A 26,274-nucleotide genomic window follows, 5' to 3' on the forward strand; every position below is an offset into this window, starting at 1 on the left:
AAGTAACAGAGCAGTATAGATTTCAGAACTGGATGGACAGAAATCCAATGCTCCTTCATAGGTATTTGATCTCTGGATCTCAATCTGCCTGCAGTTCAGCTTTAGGGACCCCGGACCCCCCCCCTTGCTGCAGGAAGCTGATAAATATTCTTCAATTGTCGCGGATTCGCCGCCATCTTACCAGCGCCATACAGACGTTACATAAAGAACAAATAACTAATCTCAGCTGCACATTAAAACTTGTGGAAACCTTTTATATTTTTGCTCCTCGCAGAGGACGGCTCCACTTTTCACACCAACAAAACGTGACGCGTGACCGGCGCCCACCGCGCCTGCGTACAACGCCGCTCCTTTTCATGGTCCCGCCTCGGCGTGTTGCATATGTCAGGATGGGGGTGTTGCCCTTTAAGGATCTACTGCTGGAATAAGATGGAGGATGAGAAGGCGGAGCGACACACGGAATCGGCTGGTCATCAACGGCGCGCTGCGAAAACGGAACAACATCCACACACGCACGAATCACGGCCATGTTCCCCAACGGGCTCCGTTCTCTCAGCAGCTCCGGCGCTCAGTGACACCTCTACACCTCCTCTACCCCCAGCTTGTCTTCTTCCTCCAACTGGGCTTCTTTGTACAAGAATGTCAGAAGGAAAAGTGCAACGTCCATGGAGGACCAGTACGCGGTGTGCGACGTCATGGCCGACCAGTATCTGCTCTCCACCAATCCCTCTCGCAGCTCAAAATCGATCCGGTTCTCCAACTCCACCGCTGAAAGAATGAAAAGTAACAGGATTACAATATCGCTCTTCATACCGCTAAGGACAGGCGGGGAGGGGGGGACAGAGGAGTTTAGGTCATTTAGAGGGTCTAACCCCAAAACCAAAAATAGATTATATTGCAGCTTACCACCCACCCTTCCCACCCAGTGATTCCCACCAGTACTACACTTCCTGTCCTAGGGTGACAACACTCACTCACTGTACTGTATGTACAGAGCAGTGGTCTCTAAGCTGTGGCCCTTTGGGCACCGTTCCTCCCACCGACACCCACGAAGGGGGTCACCATTCCTCCCACCGACACCCACAAAGGGGGTCACCATTCCTCCCACCGACACCCACAAAGGGGGGCACCATTCCTCCCACCGACACCCACAAAGGGGGTCACCATTCCTCCCACCGACACCCACAAAGGGGGGCACCATTCCTCCCACCGACACCCACAAAGGGGGGAAGCACCATTCCTCCCACCGACACCCACAAAGGGGGGAAGCACCATTCCTCCCACCGACACCCACAAAGGGGGGAAGCACCATTCCTCCCACCGACACTCACAAAGGGGGGCACCATTCCTCCCACCGACACCCACAAAGGGGGGCACCATTCCTCCCACCGACACCCACAAAGGGGGGCACCATTCCTCCCACCGACACCCACAAAGGGGGGGGGGCACCATTCCTCCCACCGACACCCACAAAGGGGGGGGGGGCACCATTCCTCCCACCGACACCCACAAAGGGGGGCACCATTCCTCCCACCGACACTCACAAAGGGGGGCACCATTCCTCCCACCGACACTCACAAAGGGGGCACCATTCCTCCCACCGACACTCACAAAGGGGGCACCATTCCTCCCACCGACACCCACAAAGGGGGTCACCATTCCTCCCACCGACACCCACAAAGGGGGTCACCATTCCTCCCACCGACACCCACAAAGGGGGGGGGGGGCACCATTCCTCCCACCGACACTCACAAAGGGGGGCACCATTCCTCCCACCGACACTCACAAGGGGGGCACCATTCCTCCCACCGACACTCACAAAGGGGGCACCATTCCTCCCACCGACACCCACAAAGGGGGTCACCATTCCTCCCACCGACACCCACAAAGGGGGTCACCATTCCTCCCACCGACACCCACAAAGGGGGGCACCATTCCTCCCACCGACACCCACAAAGGGGGGCACCATTCCTCCCACCGACACCCACAAAGGGGGGAAGCACCATTCCTCCCACCGACACCCACAAAGGGGGGAAGCACCATTCCTCCCACCGACACCCACAAAGGGGGGAAGCACCATTCCTCCCACCGACACCCACAAAGGGGGGAAGCCCCATTCCTCCCACCGACACCCACAAAGGGGGGAAGCACCATTCCTCCCACCGACACCCACAAAGGGGGGAAGCACCATTCCTCCCACCGACACCCACAAAGGGGGGAAGCACCATTCCTCCCACCGACACCCACAAAGGGGGGAAGCACCATTCCTCCCACCGACACCCACAAAGGGGGGAAGCACCATTCCTCCCACCGACACCCACAAAGGGGGGAAGCACCATTCCTCCCACCGACACCCACAAAGGGGGGAAGCACCATTCCTCCCACCGACACCCACAAAGGGGGGAAGCACCATTCCTCCCACCGACACCCACAAAGGGGGGAAGCACCATTCCTCCCACCGACACCCACAAAGGGGGGAAGCACCATTCCTCCCACCGACACTCACAAAGGGGGGCACCATTCCTCCCACCGACACCCACAAAGGGGGGCACCATTCCTCCCACCGACACCCACAAAGGGGGGCACCATTCCTCCCACCGACACCCACAAAGGGGGGCACCATTCCTCCCACCGACACCCACAAAGGGGGGGGGCACCATTCCTCCCACCGACACCCACAAAGGGGGGGGGGCACCATTCCTCCCACCGACACTCACAAAGGGGGCACCATTCCTCCCACCGACACCCACAAAGGGGGTCACCATTCCTCCCACCGACACCCACAAAGGGGGTCACCATTCCTCCCACCGACACCCACAAAGGGGGGGGGGGGCACCATTCCTCCCACCGACACTCACAAAGGGGGGCACCATTCCTCCCACCGACACTCACAAAGGGGGCACCATTCCTCCCACCGACACTCACAAAGGGGGCACCATTCCTCCCACCGACACCCACAAAGGGGGTCACCATTCCTCCCACCGACACCCACAAAGGGGGTCACCATTCCTCCCACCGACACCCACAAAGGGGGTCACCATTCCTCCCACCGACACCCACAAAGGGGGGCACCATTCCTCCCACCGACACCCACAAAGGGGGGAAGCACCATTCCTCCCACCGACACCCACAAAGGGGGGAAGCACCATTCCTCCCACCGACACCCACAAAGGGGGGAAGCACCATTCCTCCCACCGACACCCACAAAGGGGGGAAGCACCATTCCTCCCACCGACACCCACAAAGGGGGGAAGCACCATTCCTCCCACCGACACCCACAAAGGGGGGAAGCACCATTCCTCCCACCGACACCCACAAAGGGGGGAAGCACCATTCCTCCCACCGACACCCACAAAGGGGGGAAGCACCATTCCTCCCACCGACACCCACAAAGGCGGGAAGCACCATTCCTCCCACCGACACCCACAAAGGCGGGAAGCACCATTCCTCCCACCGACACCCACAAAGGCGGGAAGCACCATTCCTCCCACCGACACCCACAAAGGGGGGAAGCACCATTCCTCCCACCGACACTCACAAAGGGGGGCACCATTCCTCCCACCGACACCCACAAAGGGGGGGGCACCATTCCTCCCACCGACACCCACAAAGGGGGGGGGGCACCATTCCTCCCACCGACACCCACAAAGGGGGGGGGGGGCACCATTCCTCCCACCGACACTCACAAAGGGGGGAACCATTCCTCCCACCGACACTCACAAAGGGGGGCACCATTCCTCCCACCGACACTCACAAAGGGGGGCACCATTCCTCCCACCGACACTCACAAAGGGGGGGGGGCACCATTCCTCCCACCGACACCCACAAAGGGGGGGGCACCATTCCTCCCACCGACACCCACAAAGGGGGGGCACCATTCCTCCCACCGACACCCACAAAGGGGGGGGCACCATTCCTCCCACCGACACCCACAAAGGGGGGGGCACCATTCCTCCCACCGACACCCACAAAGGGGGGGGCACCATTCCTCCCACCGACACCCACAAAGGGGGGGCACCATTCCTCCCACCGACACCCACAAAGGGGGGGGCACCATTCCTCCCACCGACACCCACAAAGGGGGGGGGCACCATTCCTCCCACCGACACCCACAAAGGGGGGGCACCATTCCTCCCACCGACACCCACAAGGGGGGGGCACCATTCCTCCCACCGACACCCACAAAGGGGGGGGGGGCAGGATTCCTCCCACCGACACCCACAAAGGGGCACAAATAATTCCCCTAATACCAAAGATGAGATGTATACTCCCACTGCTACCAGGACATTTGGTCCTCCCATTGGCCACAGTCCAGGCCCCCTAAAGTATGAAGCACAGTAAACTGGCCCTTTGTTTAGAAAGCTTGGAGACCCCTGGCATAGAAGACCAGTGTTGTCACCCTAGTCCACCCTCTAATTTGGACTAAAATCCATTTCCTCCCTCTAATACAGCCTCTCTCAGCCTTTTTTTATTCAGAGGAACCCCTAAAATAATTTTCAGGTCTTGGGGAATCCTTACCAAAAATCAATTCAATGGCTAGAATGCCCGTTATGCTGGTTGCCAATAATAAAAATGCCCCATTATAGTGGTGGTAAACGCCACAGACAGCTAAAAAGACCGTTGGTTGTCTCTCTTTCGCCAAGTGGTGTTGGTCCTGGAACCTTGCGGGCACCATCGGCTGGTCAATCACAACCAGCTCAAGGAACCCCTATCAATCTCTGCAGGAACCTTGGATGAGAATGGCTGCTCTAACACGTAGGTAGGTGTTCTTTTGTAGCTCATAAAAGAGAACTAGGAAAACCGATGACATTATTTCAGTGCACTGGAAGTGACAAAGACACAAATTCTGGTCAACTCAATTTCTGTAATGACTGAAAACGTTCCTAGCCTGAAAAAAACTGCGGCTATCACAACTAAGGATTGGTCCAAATAATTGGTGGGAAACAGCAAACTAATACCAACAGACTCAAGAAGAAAAAAACAAAAAAAAAAAAAAAAAAAAAAACAGTCCTGGGGGCTACCTGCATCTCAAAGGGCAGCCTGGGAGATCTGGGACAATTGCTTGATGCTAAAAAAGCACAAGAACTCACAGATCTAGTAGAGTGAGCCTTTCCAGGAGAGGCTGGAACCAGATCCTTGAGCCTACAATGATGGTCTGTCTGAGCCTCCCAATGATGGAAGCCAGAAAACTCTTTCATGGCCCATTCAGTACTTCTGAGAAGAGCAGTGCACCTTGTCCCTACGCAAAACTAGAAATGGTTTCTTGCAGGACAAGGTCACCGGCTCTGATTCTTGCCCGCAGAGGTGATATCTACAAGAATTACCACCTGTAGGTGAGAGTAGAAGGAGCCAAGTTTTGAATGGGTCAAAAGAGCATTTCTGAAGGCCAGAGAGAATCAGATCCCATGGTGTCACAGGGGAATGGCAGTGGAGTGCTTCATGGGAGACCTCAGTACAAAAGCTCAATCCTGGTAAGAGGTCCGCAGTTTTCGAAAGAGAATAGAAAGGGCAGTAGCCTGACTCACCACAAGTGAAGTATGCCTTCAATCTCAGATGAGAGTCCTTGCAGAAAGGAGACTTCCTAGCCATTAGCATAGAAGAAAATCACAAACTGCAAGGTGACCATGTCCCTTAGAACCTGGGCTTCAAAAGTCAAGACCATTGAATCTAGCATCCATGAAGCAGGATGGCAAATCAGCCCTTGGGATAGAAGATCCTGAAAATCTGGACGTGTCCATGAAGAGTTCAGTAGAGTTTAACCAGGTCAGCGTACAACATCCACCAGGACCTGCCCAGGGCAACAAGGGTAACAGGAATGTCCTACATTTATTTTCCAACTCCCTGAGATAGACGAAGAAGATGTTTCAATGAAGGAACGGCATAGATCAGGATGTATGGATCTCACAGCGCCACCAGAGCAATCAAATGCTTCCTCTGGATGATCCCTGTACCAGGAGAAAAACCTATCCAGATTGGATGTGGACCTCATGGTCTCCAGGTTCACCTGCAATTGCCCCCTACATCCAGAAATGTTCCAGAACCTCTCTGACAGGTCCTTCTTAAAGAAGATTACCATAAGGCCCAAGACTCTCACGTAAAAGCAAAAAGTCACGTGACTTCAGATCCAAGACCTGTGAGCCTGAAGTTACTCCTGTGGAAGGAACACTCTGGCCTAAGCTGTGTCCAGGACGAGACCCAGAAACTCCAAAACAGGAGTTATATTCCAGTGACAATTTCTGAAGACTCAGAATCTATCTAAAATTCTGTAATGTCTAGATGGTCAAAGACACATTGTTCTAAAGAGTCATATTGACTGTTCTTTCTGGGGGTGACAAAAGCCTGGAACACCACTTCTTGCACACAAGTATCTGAGTTGCGGAAACGTGTGAAAGCCTAAAATGAGGAAAGTGAGGGCGCACCTCCATTTGTTGGGAGGCATTTATGGGGACTCAGCAGACTTGGGGTGCAAGATCATGTAGGGTGGACTGGGAGCCAAGCTTGGGGGGTCCCAAGATCAAGGTCAAGGGAGTGAAGAAATGAAAGACATGTCTAACAGTCAAAGCAAGATAGACATTGCAGTCTCCTCCTTAGGCTTCTTCTACTGAGGATGGTGGGTGCTCTTGCCTCCAGTAGCACCCCTGATATTATCAAGAGATAGTCCAAGGAGACATTGTACCTCGAGGATCAGGCATGCAAGAACTTTTTTCCTACAAGAGCTTCTGCAGTCCACATGTACCAACATGAGGAACATACAGGAAATGAGACGAGGGTTTCCAGCTGAAGGTTTAACTCTATATCCATCTGCTCCCCATGGTCATAAAGCAAGAGATCAACTGCAGCAGTAGTTTGATCTCAACATGGTCAGGTATTAAAGTCACAGCTGGATTGGATGAAGGGCGGGACCCGCCAGGAAGAATAGTACTCTGGAAAGGACTTTCCTACCCTTTTACGGCTGGGTCCTTGAAGACAGGCATGTCCTCTACTGGAGTAGCAGGACATGGCTAGATCCACAGTGGGAATGACCCACTCCTGTACAAAATCCTCACCAGATACAGTACAAAGGTAATAATAAGCACTTGGGGGGGGTGCACATAACTTACTCTGCATACAGCAGGGGTCTCCAAACAAAGGGACAGAGTCCGGACCTCCCTAAACTTTGAAGGACAGTAGTCAGTGGGAAAAGAAAGTGTCCTGGCGGCAGTGGGAGGCCATAGCGCCCCCTTCGTTGGCGCCAGTGGGAGGCCATAGCGCCCCCTTCGTTGGCGCCAGTGGGAGGCCATAGCGCCCCCTTCGTTGGCGCCAGTGGGAGGCCATAGCGCCTCATTATTGGTGTCTGAGATGGCTAGTGCCCCATTGTTGGTGTCATTGGCAGGAACTATGCCGCACGGTTCCTGACAGTGGGGAGAATCATGCCCCAAGGGCCAGATTAAAAGAAACAAAGGGCCACATCTGGCCTCCAAGTCGCAGTTTGGAACCCCTGTCATAGGAGAAATTGTTGGAAAAGTAAGTGCAAAGGGAAAGTCTTTGTGGCCTCAGAAGAGAATGATCCAGGGATGGAGACCACACAGCTAGAGGCATCAGGATGAACCTCTAGTCAAAGAGGCCTTGGAGATCTGGGACACCATTTCTTGATGCTAAAAAAGCACAAGAACTCACAGATCTAGCAAAGTGAGCCTTGACAGGAGAGGTTGGAACCAGATCCTTGAGACCATGAGCTTATAATGATGGTCTGTCTGAGCCTCCCAATGATGGAAGCCAGAAAACTATCTCATGGCCCATTCAGTACTTCTGAAAAGAGCAGTGCACCTTGTCCCTACACAAAACTAGAAATGGTTTCTTGCAGGACAAGGTCACCGGATCCGACTCTTGCCCGCAGAGGTGATGGCTACAAGAAATACCACCTGCAGGTAAGAGCAGGAGGAAAGTTTTGAATGGGTCAAAGAGCATTTCTGAAGGCCAGAGAGAATCAGATCCCATGGTGTCACAGGGGAATGGCAACAACGTCAGAGAAATCGATGAAAAAGCGAGTGCAAAGGGAAAGTCTTTGTGGCCTTAGAAGAGAATGATCCAGGGATGGAGACCACACAGCTAGAGGCATCAGGATGAACCTCTAGTCAAAGAATGAGGTTCACGGCAACCAAAAAAGCTGAAAATCTCTCCTTTAATTTGGATGTAATAGCAGTAGACTGCGGCTCTTTGGGCGGTAAATTCATCAGCCAACGCCTGGAGCGACTCTGAATCAGAAGCAAAGGCTGTCGGCAAATGACAACTGGATCTGCGGGAGCGGAAGAAGTCCAGCATGACTCTGGAGAAGAACTCAGCTGAGGGGACGGAGGATGCAGACAAACCCAATAAATTCCAATAAAAGTATTTGTTGCTGGAGTTGCTCTTTAAGATCGCCTAAAATTAATGTCTGAAGCTTTGATTCCACGCTCGGTCATTGGAGGAAGACCCTTCGTCTGTAGGACGACTTTCCCAGCGAGGATGACCGCGCACAACGCTCTGAACGGTGACTTGCACATCTGATGAGAATCTTAACGAAGAGACAATACTGGGCCGAGTCCAAACACTGAGATCATTTCCTCGGCTACTGGGACCGGCCCAGAACAACCACCGATACGTTACATACAGATGTTATCAGACGCAGGCTCATCAGTGCAGGTTCATCATCAGGGGCAGGCTCATTGGACGCAGGCTCATCAGACGCAGGCTCATCAGACGCAGGCTCAGCAGACGCAGGCTCAGCAGACGCAGGCTCATCAGACGCAGGCTCATCAGACGCAGGCTCATCAGGGCAGGCTCATCAGACGCAGGCTCATCAGGGCAGGCTCATCAGACGCAGGCTCATCAGGGCAGGCTCATCAGACGCAGGCTCATCAGGGCAGGCTCATCAGACGCAGGCTCATCAGGGCAGGCTCATCAGACGCAGGCTCATCAGTCGCAGGCTCATCAGTCGCAGGCTCATCAGACGCAGGCTCATCAGACGCAGGCTCATCAGTCGCAGGCTCATCAGTCGCAGGCTCATCAGACGCAGGCTCATCAGACGCAGGCTCATCAGACGCAGGCTCATCAGACGCAGGCTCATCAGACGCAGGCTCATCAGACGCAGGCTCATCAGACGCAGGCTCATCAGACGCAGGCTCTTCAGGGCAGGCTCATCAGACGCAGGCTCATCAGACGCAGGCTCATCAGGGCAGGCTCATCAGACGCAGGCTCATCAGACGCAGGCTCATCAGACGCAGGCTCATCAGACGCAGGCTCATCAGTGCAGGATCATCAGACGCAGGCTCATCAGTGCAGGCTGCAGAACTGCCAGGAGGTTTTATGAGCTTCTATGAGAGCCAAATGACATTCATACAACACGACAGAGACATGGGCAGCACAGGAAACATTTAACACTTTCCTACCAGAGCCATTTTTTGCTTTTTTTCTTTGCACACATTTTCAATTTTTTTTAATTTTTAGGCCTGAATATTACAACCCCCCCCCCCCACCCTTACCCCCCAACATTACATATTTTCTGAAAGCAGGCACCCTAGAGAATAAAATAGTGGCAGTTCCAATTTTTTTTTCTTTCATGTCACATGAGATTTGTGCAACATTGCGACATTTTCAGCAAAAAATACATTTCATTTTGTTAACTTTAAATCTGTGTGCGCCCGCAAAACACCACCTATGTTCAGTGCCCTATAGGTGTCACAGACTTAAAGAGCCCCATCAGGGCCCCATACTGTTCCATCAGTGCAGAGATAGATCAAACCTTCTTCTTCTGAATGCAGAATAGTCTCCTTCAGGAGAGGAAAGTTTTGGCCAAAAACCGCTAACCATGGCAAAAACGCGAGAAAACAGACGTGCACAGAGGTCCTCCCAAAACTGCATGACCGCCCCGTAGCCGTCTTTTGGCTTTAATGGTTAAACTTTCACTATTTTATCTCACGGGACGAAAAATACATTTTATTTTTTAAAGACAGGTTCTCTTTAATAAGACATTCCAGGGTCTTTTGAGCCGCTAAGGTGTCACCCGCCTTCCATTGAAGCTAATAGAGAACAAATCTCACTCCATTAGCTTCTTCCAGAAGTGTGTGTAGCCCCTCCCACTGACACCACTGCAAGCCTGATGGCGATGGCGGTAGAAGGGGTAACGGATATGTAGCTCATCCTAATGTGTACCCCTGAACTTTACTTGTCCAGGACAGGCAGGATTACTTTACTGGTGTCCCCAATACCAGCACATGGTCCCTTCGCTCTCCCACCGCTCCATTCAGCTGCCAGGAGCATACAATACCAAATATAAGTATGAACTCCGCCCCCCACAGTGGCAGTGTATACGCTTTTTCCAGTCAGGCGCGGGGACAGGGGGAGGGGCAGGGGGGTGGTGTATACTCATTGGCCGGTCAGGAAAGCGGGGCAGCGTATACTCACTGGGCGGTCAGGGAGGCGGGGCAGCGTTTACTCACTGGGCGGTCAGGGAGGCGGGGCAGCGTTTACTCACTGGGCGGTCAGGGAGGCGGGGCAGCGTTTACTCACTGGGCGGTCAGGGAGGCGGGGCAGCGTTTACTCACTGGGCGGTCAGGGAGGCGGGGCAGCGTTTACTCACTGGGCGGTCAGGGAGGCGGGGCAGCGTTTACTCACTGGGCGGTCAGGGAGGCGGGGCAGCGTTTACTCACTGGGCGGTCAGGGAGGCGGGGCAGCGTTTACTCACTGGGCGGTCAGGGAGGCGGGGCAGCGTTTACTCCTTGGCCGGTCAGGGAGGCGGGGCAGCGTTTACTCCTTGGCCGGTCAGGGAGGCGGGGCAGCGTTTACTCCTTGGCCGGTCAGGGAGGCGGGGCAGCGTTTACTCCTTGGCCGGTCAGGGAGGCGGGGCAGCGTTTACTCCTTGGCCGGTCAGGGAGGCGGGGCAGCGTTTACTCCTTGGCCGGTCAGGGAGGCGGGGCAGCGTTTACTCCTTGGCCGGTCAGGGAGGCGGGGCAGCGTTTACTCCTTGGCCGGTCAGGGAGGCGGGGCAGCGTTTACTCCTTGGCCGGTCAGGGAGGCGGGGCAGCGTTTACTCCTTGGCCGGTCAGGGAGGCGGGGCAGCGTTTACTCCTTGGCCGGTCAGAAAGGCGGGGCAGCGTTTACTCCTTGGCCGGTCAGGGAGGCGGGGCAGCGTTTACTCCTTGGCCGGTCAGGGAGGCGGGGCAGCGTTTACTCCTTGGCCGGTCAGGGAGGCGGGGCAGCGTTTACTCCTTGGCCGGTCAGGGAGGCGGGGCAGCGTTTACTCCTTGGCCGGTCAGGGAGGCGGGGCAGCGTTTACTCCTTGGCCGGTCAGGGAGGCGGGGCAGCGTTTACTCCTTGGCCGGTCAGGGAGGCGGGGCAGCGTTTACTCCTTGGCCGGTCAGGGAGGCGGGGCAGCGTTTACTCCTTGGCCGGTCAGGGAGGCGGGGCAGCGTTTACTCCTTGGCTGGTCAGGGAGGCGGGGCAGCGTTTACTCCTTGGCCGGTCAGGGAGGCGGGGCAGCGTTTACTCCTTGGCCGGTCAGGGAGGCGGGGCAGCGTTTACTCCTTGGCCGGTCAGGGAGGCGGGGCAGCGTTTACTCATTGGCCGGTCAGGGAGGCGGGACAGTGTTTACTCATTGGCCGGTCAGGGAGGCGGGACATTGTTTACTCATTGGCCGGTAAGCCAGGTGGGGTGGGGAGAAGGTCCTCAGCTCTATAAGCGTACACCCAGTTTCGTCTTGTTGCCCCCCCGGCCCCCATGGGGGAGAGAAGGGAGGGGGCGTTCTCCCTGCACCATCTACAGTGGATGACACTAAAACCAACCTGCGGAGTCCAGAGATCCGGAGACGCTGTGCGGAAGCGTCTGGGTCGTCGCCGTCGTGGTGGTGCTCTGGCTTTGTAATGGTTTTTTGTCCTCCCCTTCGGCAGTTTCTTTTACTTCATAGTTGGCTGCACTAGAACGTGCAAATCTTGAGAAGAGCATTCCCCCCAGACCCTTCCCGATGCTGGCGGCCCCTGCAGGAAGAGACACGCAATGACACACAGGCACGGACCGCCATCTAGTGGCAGGAAAAGATTATGCAGGATGTCTCATTCACGGTCTATGCAATCCCCTGAATCTGCCTTCCAGGATGTTTGCCGTCACGCGGGCGATTCTGCCGGTAACAGCACTTCCCATGACAGGCCGACAACACTAAGCCACTGATTTTCATTTAGTCGCAGAGTTGCCAGCCTGCCATGTGAGCTCCAATGCAAACTGAAGGAGAACTAAACGAAAAAAAGGCAACATTATTTTTTTTTTTTTTCTAAGGTTTGCATATTCTTTACAGCAGGGGCTCCAAAACGGCTTCCCAAGGGCCAAATCCAACTCACTGCAAGATTTTATGCAGCCCTCTGGGGAGGGGGGGAATGCTGGTGGTAGTGGTGGGGGGAGACACGCCCTCATGCAAGGCGGTACCCTTTTGTGTAAGTAGGAGGGAATCCCGTGTACGGAGGGGACCCTGGCGGAGGGAATCCCGTGTAAGGAGGGGACCCTGGGGGAGGGAATCCCGTGTACGGAGGGGACCCTGGGGGAGGGAATCCCGTGTACGGAGGGGACCCTGGGGGAGGGAATCCCGTGTACGGAGGGGACCCTGGGGGAGGGAATCCCGTGTACGGAGGGGACCCTGGGGGAGGGAATCCCGTGTACGGAGGGGACCCTGGGGGAGGGAATCCCGTGTACGGAGGGGACCCTGGGGGAGGGAATCCCGTGTACGGAGGGGACCCTGGGGAGGGAATCCCATGTACGGACGGACCCTGGGGAGGGAATCCCGTGTACGGACGGACCCTGGGGAGGGAATCTTGTGTACGGACGGACCCTGGCAGAAGAATCCCGTGTATGGAGGGACCACAAAACGTTTTGCTGGCGTTGGGTTGACACGGACTTTTCCCGCTAATACTCTTATCTGATAATAGAGCACCAATCCCCACACAATGCATCCTGGGAGTCATCGCAAACACTCACCTAATATACTGGCTTTGCCGATGTTAGTTATGGACTCTCCGTAGTGCCGTCGAGGCAGAACCGGCGATGTGCTGGGACTCGGTATGCTTTCGGTGTCGGACACTGAGGTAGTATCTTTGGATGGGTTGATGAGAACCGGTCTCATCTGTTTGTAAGGGACGGGGTTGGTGGTGTTGGAGGAGTGGATCTGGACTGGTGAGATGTTGTTGTAGTGCTTCAGTATTAATGGTTCCAATCTGTAGGCCTGGGGAGAACCACAGAGGTCAGGAGGAGTTCAGACCGATTATCCATACCTACAAATTGATGCCACATTAGTCGCTCTATAAACACTCTATGATGATGCGTCCAATAATAGGAATTTTGTACTTACCATAAAATCCTTTTCCTGGAGTCCATTGAGAGACACAGGAAGTAATATACTGTACTTTTGGGTTATACTGCCACCTATGGGAGGATTTGGACACTGGCAAACAAAAAGTCTAGGCTAGCTCATAACTGTTCCTCCTCCCAGCAAGTCAGGTTTGAATGGTGGGACTTGTGGCCCTCAATGGAATCGAAGGGATTTTAAGGGGATTACAAAATTCCACTTTCCTTTCTGTCGATTGAAAGGCACAGAGGAGTCATATACTGTGGGGATGTCCAAAAGCAGCTCAATCTGCAACAGAATAAAATACCCAACAAATCAGAACTAGTGACTGCTTGAAGCCCAAAAGCCACCTGAATGAGGAGCACCTGAAACTGGCACCAGAAGAGGCAGAATCCCCTTCCCGATAGGGACACCTGTCAAGAAACCAGAGGGAGGTTACGGAGCATCAATCTGATGCCCAAGACCAAGAAAAAACAGTCATGCACCGCAGAGTAAGGACTCAACACTGAGAGAAGCACTGAACTATAGGCCAAGCAAGAAGCTGGACAACCTGGACCCCCCAAGAGGTGTAACAATAGTTACATTCCCAATTGGGAGGGAAAAACAATCAACACCAGTAACATGGAATGGAACAAGTTACTGGTGGAAACAGGTACCAGGCAAGGGAGCTGGGAAGAAGGTCCTTGTAGGACGAGACCTGTTGGTCTAAACCCTTACTCGAGTGACAGTCCATATCAGGAGACCTAGTCAAGGTGAAGAATCACGACTGAAGGGGTAGGTGTATCACTCCAACAAGTACGGGCAGGAAAGAAAAGGAGTCTAACCATAACCTGGTGAGATGGGTTTCATCCCTGATGATGGAGGTAGGAATAAGCTAGACACTCACCAGTGAGGCATCACCGAAGGAAGTTCTAGAAGACCCTACTGAAACGGACCTTGACTAACCCTGATACAAAGAATCACAGGGCAAAGAATGCTCCAGACTGCTGAAATCTACTCAAGCACTAGGAATCATGAAACATGGATGGGAGCCTTATCAGGACAGCAAAGAAAACTTGCCTGAGTAAATCCAGGGCAGGGACTGGTGCAAGAAAGGCCTCCAAGTATCTGCAGATCCACCAACAGAGATGTTTGGATGGGTTCAATTGAGTCGCATGTTCCCAATGGACGATACCAGCAGCAGAAGGCTATTCTGTTCTGCCCAGAGAAAGCCCAGGGAGACAGAGGGCCCACCTCCGACATCCTTCACATGAGTCTGAGATGTAGGTAAGAGAACCTTACACTCCCATGTCCAGAAGCCATGTCCAGAATATGGAAAGAACTGGTTTCTAGGGGGTATCAATGTGGAAAGGACTGAAACCCATAATACTATCCACAAACAGAACTAGGCTAATCTCCTGACATAGGAAGGACTCCTTTGGCTTCCATAAGGAGAAGACCCAGCAGATGGTGTCCCAAGTTGTCCAAGCCAGGAGAACTACCTAGAGCAGAATCCCACAAAGAAGCAGGAACCATCATTACCTGGATATCAGAATCCTGCCCCAAAGAAAACAATTCAATGAAAAGAATCTCCTGGAAATGAGGAGAGAAGTTTGTAACAGCCACCACAGTAGACAGCTGGGTGAGCCTATGAGGAACTATGTGGTCCTCAGAGACAGACACCTTGGACTGAACCTGAACTAGACCCACAATAACAGGGGAAGTAGCTGAGGTGGATTGAGATAAGGTGAAAAAAAGGAGATACCTCCATGCTAAACCCTGGCAAGGTCAAATCTGGATATTACATTAAACCCTTTGGGAGGATTATGCCCACTAGGGCCCACAGCAACTGCTCAAGACCTGGGGGGGGGGGGGGGTCTAAGGGGCAATGCTTTCTAAATGATGGGAAAGATTCCACACTCCATATGACATCAGCATCCTGCGTTATCCTCTTTGGTGGTGAAACTGGAGGTAGAAAAATTCCAAAAGCTCCCTAACGGTGCAAACAAGGTCGGTCCCTGAGTTCAGTCCAATCAGGCGGGTCAGAGTCAGGGCACTGCCTTGGCCTTGGAAAACCCTCTGCAGCTTTTACCCGTATTGGTGTCTGAAAAGCGGCACAACATGAACCCAAGATCACTTCCAGGCTAGCCCTGCAATGTCCGGAAGCGGTACTCCAAAAGCCAAGCTAGGATGACCGCACTGAAGAGCAGCAGTAAAAAAAGGACAACTCTAGCAGAGATGTAGAGAGGGGTCTTGAATGAGGAAAAAAAAAAAAAGGAAAACGTTCTAGAAAAAAAATAGTCTAACACAGCAGAGCTGAAGAAGAGACGTCCATCCTCCTAGGACACTAGCAATATAACGAGGCAGGCTGGTAGGGGGAGGGGTTATCCTGGGCCCGCCTGCAGTCTTGTTTGCTAGTGTCTAATCCTCCTGTAGGCGGCAGTATAACCCAAAAGATGAAACATTTCCTGTGTTGTAAATCTGCTCCGGATAAATCTTCTATACAGTATAAGACTGTTCCGTGTCCTCTGCTGGATCCCAGAACAGGTGGATATGGATCCTATGGAGACCTTGTAACCTTGGCCATGGCAGTGAATGGGCAGGTGACCGGTCCTCTTTAAAAAGAACCTGTGCTTCACCCATGCAAAGCAACCCGTTACCAACTCCCCCCTCTCAGTTCTTACATTTAGTCCTCCTGTATGAGAAAATGGAAAGTGTCGTTTAGAGTTTACGAGATTCAGGACCTTCCCAGCCCCCATATGGCCATGTTGGTGATTGGCTGCTCATATAAGTGTTGTCCAGGTGACTGTATGCAAGATCACCCGCTGTCCCCAACTACCAATGGAGCCGGAGGAATGACCTGGGGCCTCCGGGGGTATGCGACACTCCCCCACAATCCAGCTCTCAATGCCAGGCATGGGGGCCATGACATGGGAGGAAGGATTCTCTGAGCATGGCACATACCAAGGCTACACCTCTGCAAGACCGATGCAAGACCGATGCGGGGGTTGCTGGGAAGGGACGTTTAGTCACCTTATGCTGCTTGCTTTGCACCAAACTTCCTCTGCCGTTCCTCCAATCTGACTGCTCATGCTCCATGCCTGGGCTCGCTGGCGGTTTGACACTTGCCACCCCCTTCACTTGGCTGACAACATACTGTTTCCCAGCTTTTGGGTGTGCATAACATTTTATAAGGCAATGACACCGCAGCCAATCACAGGAAATGGAGGTATATAGGGCAGAATATACACCGATCAGCCACAGCATTCCGACTGCTGATAGATAACGGGAAAACAATGATGTCATTACAACGATATCTGAACGTGGGTGGGATATATTAGGCAGCAAGTGAACAGGCCGTCCCTGAAGTTGATGTGTTGAAAGAAGAAAAAACGTGGACAAAATGGAAGGATTGGAGGGACTTCGACAAGAACCAAACTAATGTCTAGGGGTCTCCAAACTATGGCCCTCCAGGTGCTGAGGAACTTCAAGGCTCATTGATGGGGGGCGGGAGGGAGAGAGGACTCACTGATGGGGGGGCGAGAGGACTCACTGATGGGGGGGAGGGGCGAGAGGGCCACTGATGGGGGGGGCGGCGAGAGGGAGAGAGGACTCACTGATGGGGGGGGGGGGGCGAGAGGGAGAGAGGACTGATGGGGGGGGGAGAGAGGGAGAGAGGACTGATGGGGGGGGGGGCGCGAGAGGACTCACTGATGGGGGGGGGGAGGGGCGAGAGGACTCACTTATGGGGAGGGGGGGCGAGAGGACTCACTGATGGGGGGGCGAGAGGACTCACTGATGGGGAGGGGGGCGAGAGGACTCACTGATGGGGAGGGGGGGCGAGAGGACTCACTGATGGGGAGGGGGGGCGAGAGGACTCACTGATGGGGGGGGGGGGCGAGAGGGAGAGAGGACTCCCTGATGGGGGGGGGGGCGAGAGGGAGAGAGGACTCACTGATGGGGGGGGGGGCGAGGGGGAGAGAGGACTCACTGATGGGGGGGGGGGAGGGGGGGTGAGAGGACTCACTGATGGGGGGGGCGAGAGGACTCACTGATGGGGGGGTGAGAGGGAGAGAGGACTCACTGATGGGGGGGTGAGAGGGAGAGAGGACTCACTGATGGGGGGGTGAGAGGGAGAGAGGACTCACTGATGGGGGGGTGAGAGGGAGAGAGGACTCACTGATGGGGGGGTGAGAGGGAGAGAGGACTCACTGATGGGGTGGGTGAGAGGGAGAGAGGACTCACTGATGGGGGGGTGAGAGGGAGAGAGGACTCACTGATGGGGTGGGTGAGAGGGAGAGAGGACTCACTGATGGGGTGGGTGAGAGGGAGAGAGGACTCACTGATGGGGTGGGTGAGAGGGAGAGGGAGAGAGGACTCACTGATGGGGTGGGTGAGAGGGAGAGAGGACTCACTGATGGGGGGGTGAGAGGGAGAGAGGACTCACTGATGGGGTGGGTGAGAGGGAGAGAGGACTCACTGATGGGGTGGGTGAGAGGGAGAGAGGACTCACTGATGGGGTGGGTGAGAGGGAGAGAGGACTCACTGATGGGGTGGGTGAGAGGGAGAGAGGACTCACTGATGGGGTGGGTGAGAGGGAGAGAGGACTCACTGATGGGGTGGGTGAGAGGGAGAGAGGACTCACTGATGGGGTGGGTGAGAGGGAGAGAGGACTCACTGATGGGGTGGGTGAGAGGGAGAGAGGACTCACTGATGGGGTGGGTGAGAGGGAGAGAGGACTCACTGATGGGGTGGGTGAGAGGGAGAGAGGACTCACTGATGGGGTGGGTGAGAGGGAGAGGGAGAGAGGACTCACTGATGGGGTGGGTGAGAGGACTCACTGATGGGGTGGGTGAGAGGGAGAGGACTCACTGATGGGGTGGGTGAGAGGGAGAGAGGACTCACTGATGGGGGGGTGGGGAGAGAGGACTCATTGACGGGGGCTGTGTAGCCGAAGACCGGTCAGGGTGCCCATGCTGACCCGTATCCACAGCCAAAAGTGGGCACTGGAGCATCAGAACTGAAGCATAAAGAAGGTGTCCTGGTTTGATGAATTCAAGAATGGTTTGAGGAACACAACACCGCGTTTGATGTGTTGACTTGGCCTCCAAATTCTCCAGATCTTAATCTAATCGAGCATCTGTGGGATAAGCTAGAAAAACAAGTCTGACCCATTTAGGCCCCGCCTCCCAACTTACAGGACTTCAAGGATCTGCTGCTGACGTCTTGGTGCCAGAGACCCCGACGTACCTTTGTGAGACGGGTCAGGAAAGGTGGACCTACTCCATATTAGGTGGGTGGTCATAATGTTGTGGCTGATCGGTGTAGATATGGGATAGGCAAGGCTGTATACGGGGACATTAGCCCTGATGTGATTGGCTGCCTTTAATGAGCAGAGCGCCCCCTGCTGTATCCAATAAGAGGAGCCGCCACTTACCACTGGGTCTGCTGGGTGAAAGATATTAAACAAACGGTTACAAATGGCTCGAGGCAAAATATGATCTTGAGTTCCGCTATTTCCGGGACGGATGCCGCGCAGCGCCAAGAAGACCGCTAAAGGCGATCCCATGCAGAAGAAATTCTCAACCTAAACAGAGAGAAGTCGCGGTTAAATGTAAAAGGGGAACCTGCTTCCCAACAACCCCACAAATCCAACCATCACAAATATTATAGGGGCCCAAATGTTGGGATGTCCCCAGAAACGTAACAGAGGGAAAATCTTCCAATGGGGACGCCAGTTCTGGTGACCTTGGGGGTCCCCGAGGGATTCCCTTCATTTACAGGGATTTCCTCTCACTTCCTGTTTGGCTATGAGACAGGAAGTGAAGGGAATTCTCCCCAATGGGACACAGATGGCAAAAATCTGACAGGTTCGTCCCCTCCCATACTCCATCCAAATGAAAAAGTTTTGCTTATAGTTTTACTTTAACCCCTCGCCCACCGGGCGCTTCTACCCCCTTCCTGCCTACAGGGCGCTTCTACCCCCTTTCCGCCTACAGGACACTTCTACCCCCTTCCTGCCTACAGGGCACTTCTACCCCCTTCCTGCCTACCGGGCACTTCTACCCCCTTCCTGCCTACCGGGCACTTCTACCCCCTTCCTGCCTACCGGGCACTTCTACCCCCTTCCTGCCTACCGGGCACTTCTACCCCCTTCCTGCCTACCGGGCACTTCTACCCCCTTCCTGCCTACAGGACACTTCTACCCCCTTCCTGCCCGCCGGGCACTTCTACCCCCTTCCTGCCTGCCGGGCACTTCTACCCCCTTCCTGCCTACCGGGCACTTCTACCCCCTTCCTGCCTACAGGGCACTTCTACCCCCTTCCTGCCCGCCGGGCACTTCTACCCCCTTCCTGCCTGCCGGGCACTTCTACCCCCTTCCTGCCTACCGGGCACTTCTACCCCCTTCCTGCCTACAGGGCACTTCTACCCCCTTCCTGCCTACAGGGCACTTCTACCCCCTTCCTGCCTACAGGGCACTTCTACCCCCTTCCCGCCTACAGGGCACTTCTACCCCCTTCCCGCCTACAGGGCACTTCTACCCCCTTCCCGCCTACAGGACACTTCTACCCCCTTCCCGCCTACAGGACACTTCTACCCCCTTCCCGCCTACAGGACACTTCTACCCCCTTCCCGCCTACAGGGCGCTTCTACCCCCTTCCCGCCTACAGGGCACTTCTACCCCCTTCCCGCCTACAGGGCACTTCTACCCCCTTCCCGCCTACCGGACACTTCTACCACCTTCCTGCCTACAGGGCACTTCTACCCCCTTCCCGCCTACAGGGCACTTCTACCCCCTTCCCGCCTACAGGACACTTCTACCCCCTTTCCGCCTACAGGACACTTCTACCCCCTTCCTGCCTACAGGGCACTTCTACCCCCTTCCTGCCTACCGGACACTTCTACCCCCTTCCTGCCTACAGGACACTTCTACCCCCCCCCCAGGCCAATTTCCAGCTTTCAGCACTATCACACTTTGAGTGACAATTGCGCGGTCATGCAACACTGTACCCATATGAAATTTTTATCATTTTTTTGTGACAGATAAAGCTTTATTTTGGTGATATTTAATCACTTCTGGGTTTTTTATTTTTTCTTAGTTTTTGTTATATAATTTTGTAAATAAGTGATTTTTCTCCTTCACTGATGTGTGCTAATGAGGCTGCAGTGATGGGCACTGATGAGGCGGCACTGGTAGGTGGCACTGACTGGCATTGATGGGTGACACTGAAAGGCAGCTCAGATGGGCACTGATGAGCAATGACTGCTGACACTGATGAGCACTGACAGGTGTCACTTCTGGGGCCACACTGATCATCAGTGCTCTGATGATCAGTGTACATGTCCCCTCCGCGGAAAGCCGATTACCAGCTCTCCTCTCCCCTCCTCTGTCAGCGCGACAGCTCAAGAGGAGAGGAATGCCGATAATCGGCATTTCCTTATTTACATGTAATCAGATGTGATTGGACACAGCTGATCACATGACCGAGCCGACATCTTCAGCTCTTTCTGTGATTCAGTGATCTGCTGTGTCCTAGGGATACAGCGCACTGCCGATCACCGCGCTGCATGCTCCCTGAGCCGCGCATGTGCAGTGAGAATGGGAGGACGTCCTCCCAGAACGAGAGAACCGCCTTGCGCCCGTCATTGGACTATATGTCGGGCGGGAGGTGGTTAAAGTGGAGACAATAAAAAATAAAATGCAGTACTTTATAGGGAACATCTAGAAGTGTTCAGCAATAATATGGACACTCCTGTTCTGTATATCTGCAGTGTGAGATCACCGAAGGCACTGCTGTCCGTCTACTGGTCTCAGACTTGGAGTGAGATTCAGTGGTGACATTGCTGTGCCGATGACCGTTCTCCTTCCTGGAGAGGAAGCTATACCTGAGGAGCTGCAGTGCAAGGATCTCCTTGCTTCCGCTCCATTTGTTCTGTGGATTGGTGCTTCTTCCAGCTCTATCATTAACCCACCAATTACCAGATTACAAGTCATCAGGAGGAGGGGCAGCTCTGACATAAGGAAGCAAGGCCCTGCTCTTATATCAAGATGGCCGCCTCCAAGCAGAGACACAGTGCAGAACAAAGCATGGCAAGCCAGTTATGGGGAAAGATCTGCTACTGGGAGACCACAAGCAATACTGGTGATCCTTTGTCCTCTGCCTGCCATTACTGAGCACGGCATCCACAGTCCAGGTCCTTGAGGTCATTTCTTTTTGGCAATTCCAAGTCTGGGTAGAGCCGGGAGTGTACAGGGATCTTTTACTGGAGCCCCCAGGACACTGACACTGGAATAGTATGGATGAATACACGGATCCTACAACCCTTCCCCCATACATGTACAGCAATGAACACACTTCCCCCATACATGTACAGCAATGAACACACTTCCCCCATACTTGTACAGCAGTGACAACACTTCCCCCATACTTGTACAGCAGTGACAACACCTCCCCCATACTTGTACAGCAGTGACAACACTTCCCCCATACTTGTACAGCAGTGACAACCCTTCCCCCATACTTGTACAACAAACAAAGTAGTCAGGCCCAAGCATGGGTCATGACAGGCAACAAACAATAAAGTAGTCTGGTCCAGGCAGCGGTCATGGCAAACAACAAGAAAGAAGCCAGATGTGGGCAGGGGTCATTGCAGGCAACAAAGTAGCCAGGTCCAAGCAGGGGTCTTGACAGGCAACAAAATAGTCATCGGGTCCAGGCAGGTCATGGCAGACTACTTTATTGTATGTTGCATGTCAAGACCCCTGCTTGGGCCTGACTACTTTGTTGCCTGTCACGACCCCTGCCCACATCTGACTACTTTCTGGTTGCCTGCCATGACGCTTGGCTACTTTCTTCTTTGTTGCTTGCATGACCCCTGCCTGGACCAGACTAATTAATTATTTGTAGCCTGCCACGACCAGACTACTTTATTGTTTGCTGCCTGCCACAACCCCTGACTACTTTCGTCTTTGTTGCCTGCCATGACCCCTGACTACTTTCGTCTTTGTTGCCTGCCAAGACCCCTGCTTGGACCTGACTACTTTGTTTGCTGCCTGCCACAACCCCTGGCTACTTTCTTGTTTGTTGCCTGCTACGACCTCTGCCCAGACCAGATTACCTTCTTGTTTGTTGCCTGCCACAACCCCTGCCTGGAACTGACTACTTTGTTGCCTGTTATGACCCCTGCCTGCACCTGACTACCTTTTTGCTTGTTGCCTGCCACGACCCCTGCCTGCAAACAACTATTTTCTTGTTTGTTGCCCGCTACAACACCTAACTACTTTTTTTTGTTGCCTGCCAGGACCCCTGCCTGCACCCGACTACTTAGTATCCTGCCACGACCCCCACATTCCCTCTTATTTGCTGCCAACCACGACCCCTGCCATCACCTGACTACTTTGTTGCCTGCCTGACCCCTGCCTGGACCTACTTTATTGTTTGCTGCCTGCCATGACCTCTGCCTGGACCCAACGATTCTCTTGCTTACCACATCATGAGCACCCTTCTGCACTATAGCTCTTCCAGTGGTGTGGGGGGGGGGGGAAATCCTGAGGGCCACTAATTTCCAGCATAGAAAACCCGGGAGCACGAGGATTTCCAGCCCATCCTTCCTATCGGGAAGTCTGGTGAAGAACAATTTGGACTTCACCCCCCAAATGGAACGCAGAGGGCGGAGCCGGAGTTCATCGACAGACAAGGCGCGGAGGGAAGCTACGAACCTTAAACTTTAAGGCAGGAGTCGTCGTCGTCAAGGAATTCTTCAGTCCCTGCAATCGATCTTCCAGTTCTTTTAATCTGAACAAATGGACAATAAAGAAAGGTTACGGTAATATATGGAATGGATGAACAGTAAAAGCCGATTGGCCCCCCCATGGCTCTGGACACAGAGGTCTTCTAGGAGTCACATGACCTCCTTGGCGCCCACACTGACCGTTGTTTGGTCAAGAAGAGCTCTCTGAGCAGATGCTGCTCCTCGTAACTGATCCACTGCTCCTCCGTCTCCTCGTCCTCGTGCTGCTCCAGCTGTTCATAGAGGCGCACCGGATTCCAGCCCGTCATGATGTCGTACGTGATCACGCAGCCCAGCGAGTGCGACACGATGGACACTTTCCCGCCTTTGTCCTCGAACTCCGGGTTCCGGGAGCAGAACAGGCTGTAGAGACGGTTCAGTTCTTGCTGGAGACCTTTCACCAACTGCCAACACAGAACAAGACCCAATGACTCCACCACTGATCTCTGGACAACCGTCAGTCCTCTACACAGCGAAGACGAGGAACGTGGTCAACAAAAGAGGGCGCCACCATTTAAGTGCAGCAATTTATCAAAGGCTTGAGAATGGGGCGTGTCCATGCCCTGAAAAGCGTAGCGACGCCCACATCATCTTGTCTACCCAGAACTGCTGTATCTTCCATCAGAGCTTCCCTGTGCTCCATGCTGGTTTCTTCTGCAGCTTCTGCCCGGCGTTCGCTCTGCTGTGCTTGCTCACTTCCCTGCTGAACTATCGAGCTTCTCCAATGGGGTACAACATGCCTGGCGGTTTTATTACATCTGACTGCATACATGTCCTTTTATTTTGTTTTAATAAATTGTTACATTCAGGACATGTATGCAGTCAGATGTAATAAAACCGTCAGGCATGTTGTACCCCCATTGGAGAAGCTCGATAGTTCAGCAGGGAAGTGAGCAAGCACAGCAGAGCGAACGCCGGGCAGCAGCCGCAGAAGAAACCAGCATGGAGCACAGGGAAGCTCTGATGGAAGATACAGCAGTTCTGGGTAGAGAGGATGATGTGGGCGTGGCTACGCATTTCAGGGCATGGACACGCCCCATTCTCAAGCCTTTGATAAATTGCTGCACCCAGATGTTAGCACCCTTTGCTTTTTGTCTACAGTGTTCGGTGGATTTACCCAATCCTCATTACAGCGGAGTCCCACCCAATAGTGGAGGCGCTGCTTTTCTGCCTCCCCTCCCCCGCTGCCATATTTGGCACCTTTTGGGGGAGGAGAGGGAGCAGGTACCTGGTTCTGACAAATACCCACTTCTGGCTGAGCTCGCCACGGCGAACTGAGCCAGAAATTCAGCCGCCCCCAAAAATGTTTATTACGGATTAGAACAGAAAAACACACTTTTTAGGTACTGCAGTATAAACAATCCTCGTGCACAAAGGATGCAGTAAAATGGAACACAGCATAAAACTGACCAGCTGGTGATAAGTGGCCACCGGACCTCCTTGATCCGGCGGCTTGACGTCACGGCTAGCAGGGGCCCCTCCTTGACGCGCGTTTCGTATCACACGTACATCAGAAGGGGGTAAGCGTCATGGTTTTACTGCAGTACCTAAAGTGTTTTTTTCTGTTCTAATCCGTAATAAACATTTTGTTTTGACCTTTAATACTTCACTATGGGTACTTTTTTCTGCTCTGTACCGAACATTTAACTCCCCAGGACCACCAGGTGACCATCCCAGGGCCCAGAGGAAAGCTGTATTCAGCAAATCCCGCCTGTAGCCAGGCCTATCTAAGGGGACCCCCAGATGTTTTTCCATCTACCGCGGAATCATCTATTCCAGGCTGCACTCCATCCGTAACTGAAGGGACCTCTGGTGTATATTACACAAATGCGCAGTTATATTGCGCCTCTGGTGAGTGTGCAATTGACTCATAATTCCTGCACGGCACTGGATTATCCATTTGCCGCCCGCCCTATGGCCGAATGGTGGGTGGCAAATGTCATCAGCGTTCCGGGTGGACGCCATATGGCGTCCTCCCGCACATGCGCAGATTGCGCTCCTGCAGAGCGGCGCAATCTGTCACCGGCCGTGTACCTTGGACACGACTGATGACAGATCTGAGTATCGACCCCGTTGCTGGTATCATGTGACCTACTGTGACCAATCACAGCAGGTCACATGACAGTTGTACACAATGGATGGCTTCATTCATGCCATCCATTGTATACTAGTGTCTAGCTGTGAATGGTCACAGCTAATCACATGCACATGTCATGTGATTAGCTGTGGCCAAATCACAGCTAAGCACAAAAAAAAACAAAAAAACCCTGAATGGATCGATGTCATTCAGGTAAATGCTTGCTTATAGCAAAGTAATTCTTTGCTATAAGCAAATTGTGTAAAAAAAAAAAAAAAATACTGATCACTTCCCCAAAGTAGTACAATGTTACTATGGTAACATTGTACTACTTTGGTCATAGTGAAATATGAAAAAAAAAATCTTCAAAAAAAATAAAAAAAATTTAATAAAAAATAATAAAAAAAAAATATATATTTTTTTCAATACTGTCACCAGTCAGTGTCCCTGATCACCGCCATACCAGTTATATGACGACGCTGTACTGCACTGGTGACAATATGTCATTTTTTTACATTTTTTCATTTTCCGAAAAATGACAAAAAAAATACAACTTCAAAAAACTCGCCATTCCTCTTATGAAGTACGTCGGACTGTCTGCTCTGCAAAAAGGGGTCATTTGGGGGATATCTGTACCGTCCTGACATTTGGGGGATATCTGTACCGTCCTGACATTTGGGGGGATATCTGTACCGTCCTGACATTTGGGGGGATATCTGTACCGCCCTGACATTTGGGGGGATATCTGTACCGCCCTGACATTTGGGGGGATATCTGTACCGTCCTGACATTTGGGGGGATATCTGTACCGTCCTGACATTTGGGGGATATCTGTACCGTTCTGACATTTGGGGGATATCTGTACCGTCCTGACATTTGGGGGGATATCTGTCCTGACATTTGGGGGGATATCTGTACCGTCCTGACATTTGGGGGGATATCTGTACCGTCCTGACATTTGGGGGATATCTGTACCGTCCTGACATTTGGGGGATATCTGTACCGTCCTGACATTTGGGGGGATATCTGTCCTGACATTTGGGGGGATATCTGTACCGTTCTGACATTTGGGGGATATCTG

The 26,274-nt window shown here is 53.3% G+C and overlaps 1 protein-coding gene across 1 annotated transcript in view; it reads right to left on the reverse strand.

Moving 5' to 3' along the window:
* Nucleotides 1-233: 233 nt before the first annotated feature.
* The window catches only part of DDHD1 (DDHD domain containing 1), a 59,564-nt gene continuing 33,523 nt past the window's right edge, over nt 234-26,274 (reverse strand). Inside the window, exons 8-13 of the mRNA XM_089668191.1 lie at nt 23,258-23,520; nt 23,046-23,121; nt 18,762-18,911; nt 12,979-13,222; nt 11,799-11,990; nt 234-768 (exon numbers count right to left, since the gene is read on the reverse strand). Of these exons, the coding sequence (XP_089524317.1) occupies nt 581-768; nt 11,799-11,990; nt 12,979-13,222; nt 18,762-18,911; nt 23,046-23,121; nt 23,258-23,520 (1,113 nt within the window). The 3' untranslated portion in view covers nt 234-580. The remainder of the gene's footprint in view (nt 769-11,798; nt 11,991-12,978; nt 13,223-18,761; nt 18,912-23,045; nt 23,122-23,257; nt 23,521-26,274) is intronic.

Source organism: Staurois parvus, unplaced genomic scaffold, assembly GCF_062004578.1.
Source record: "Staurois parvus isolate SC_StPar_1 unplaced genomic scaffold, SC_StPar_1.0 ptg003935l, whole genome shotgun sequence".
Classification (NCBI taxonomy): Eukaryota; Metazoa; Chordata; class Amphibia; order Anura; family Ranidae; genus Staurois; species Staurois parvus.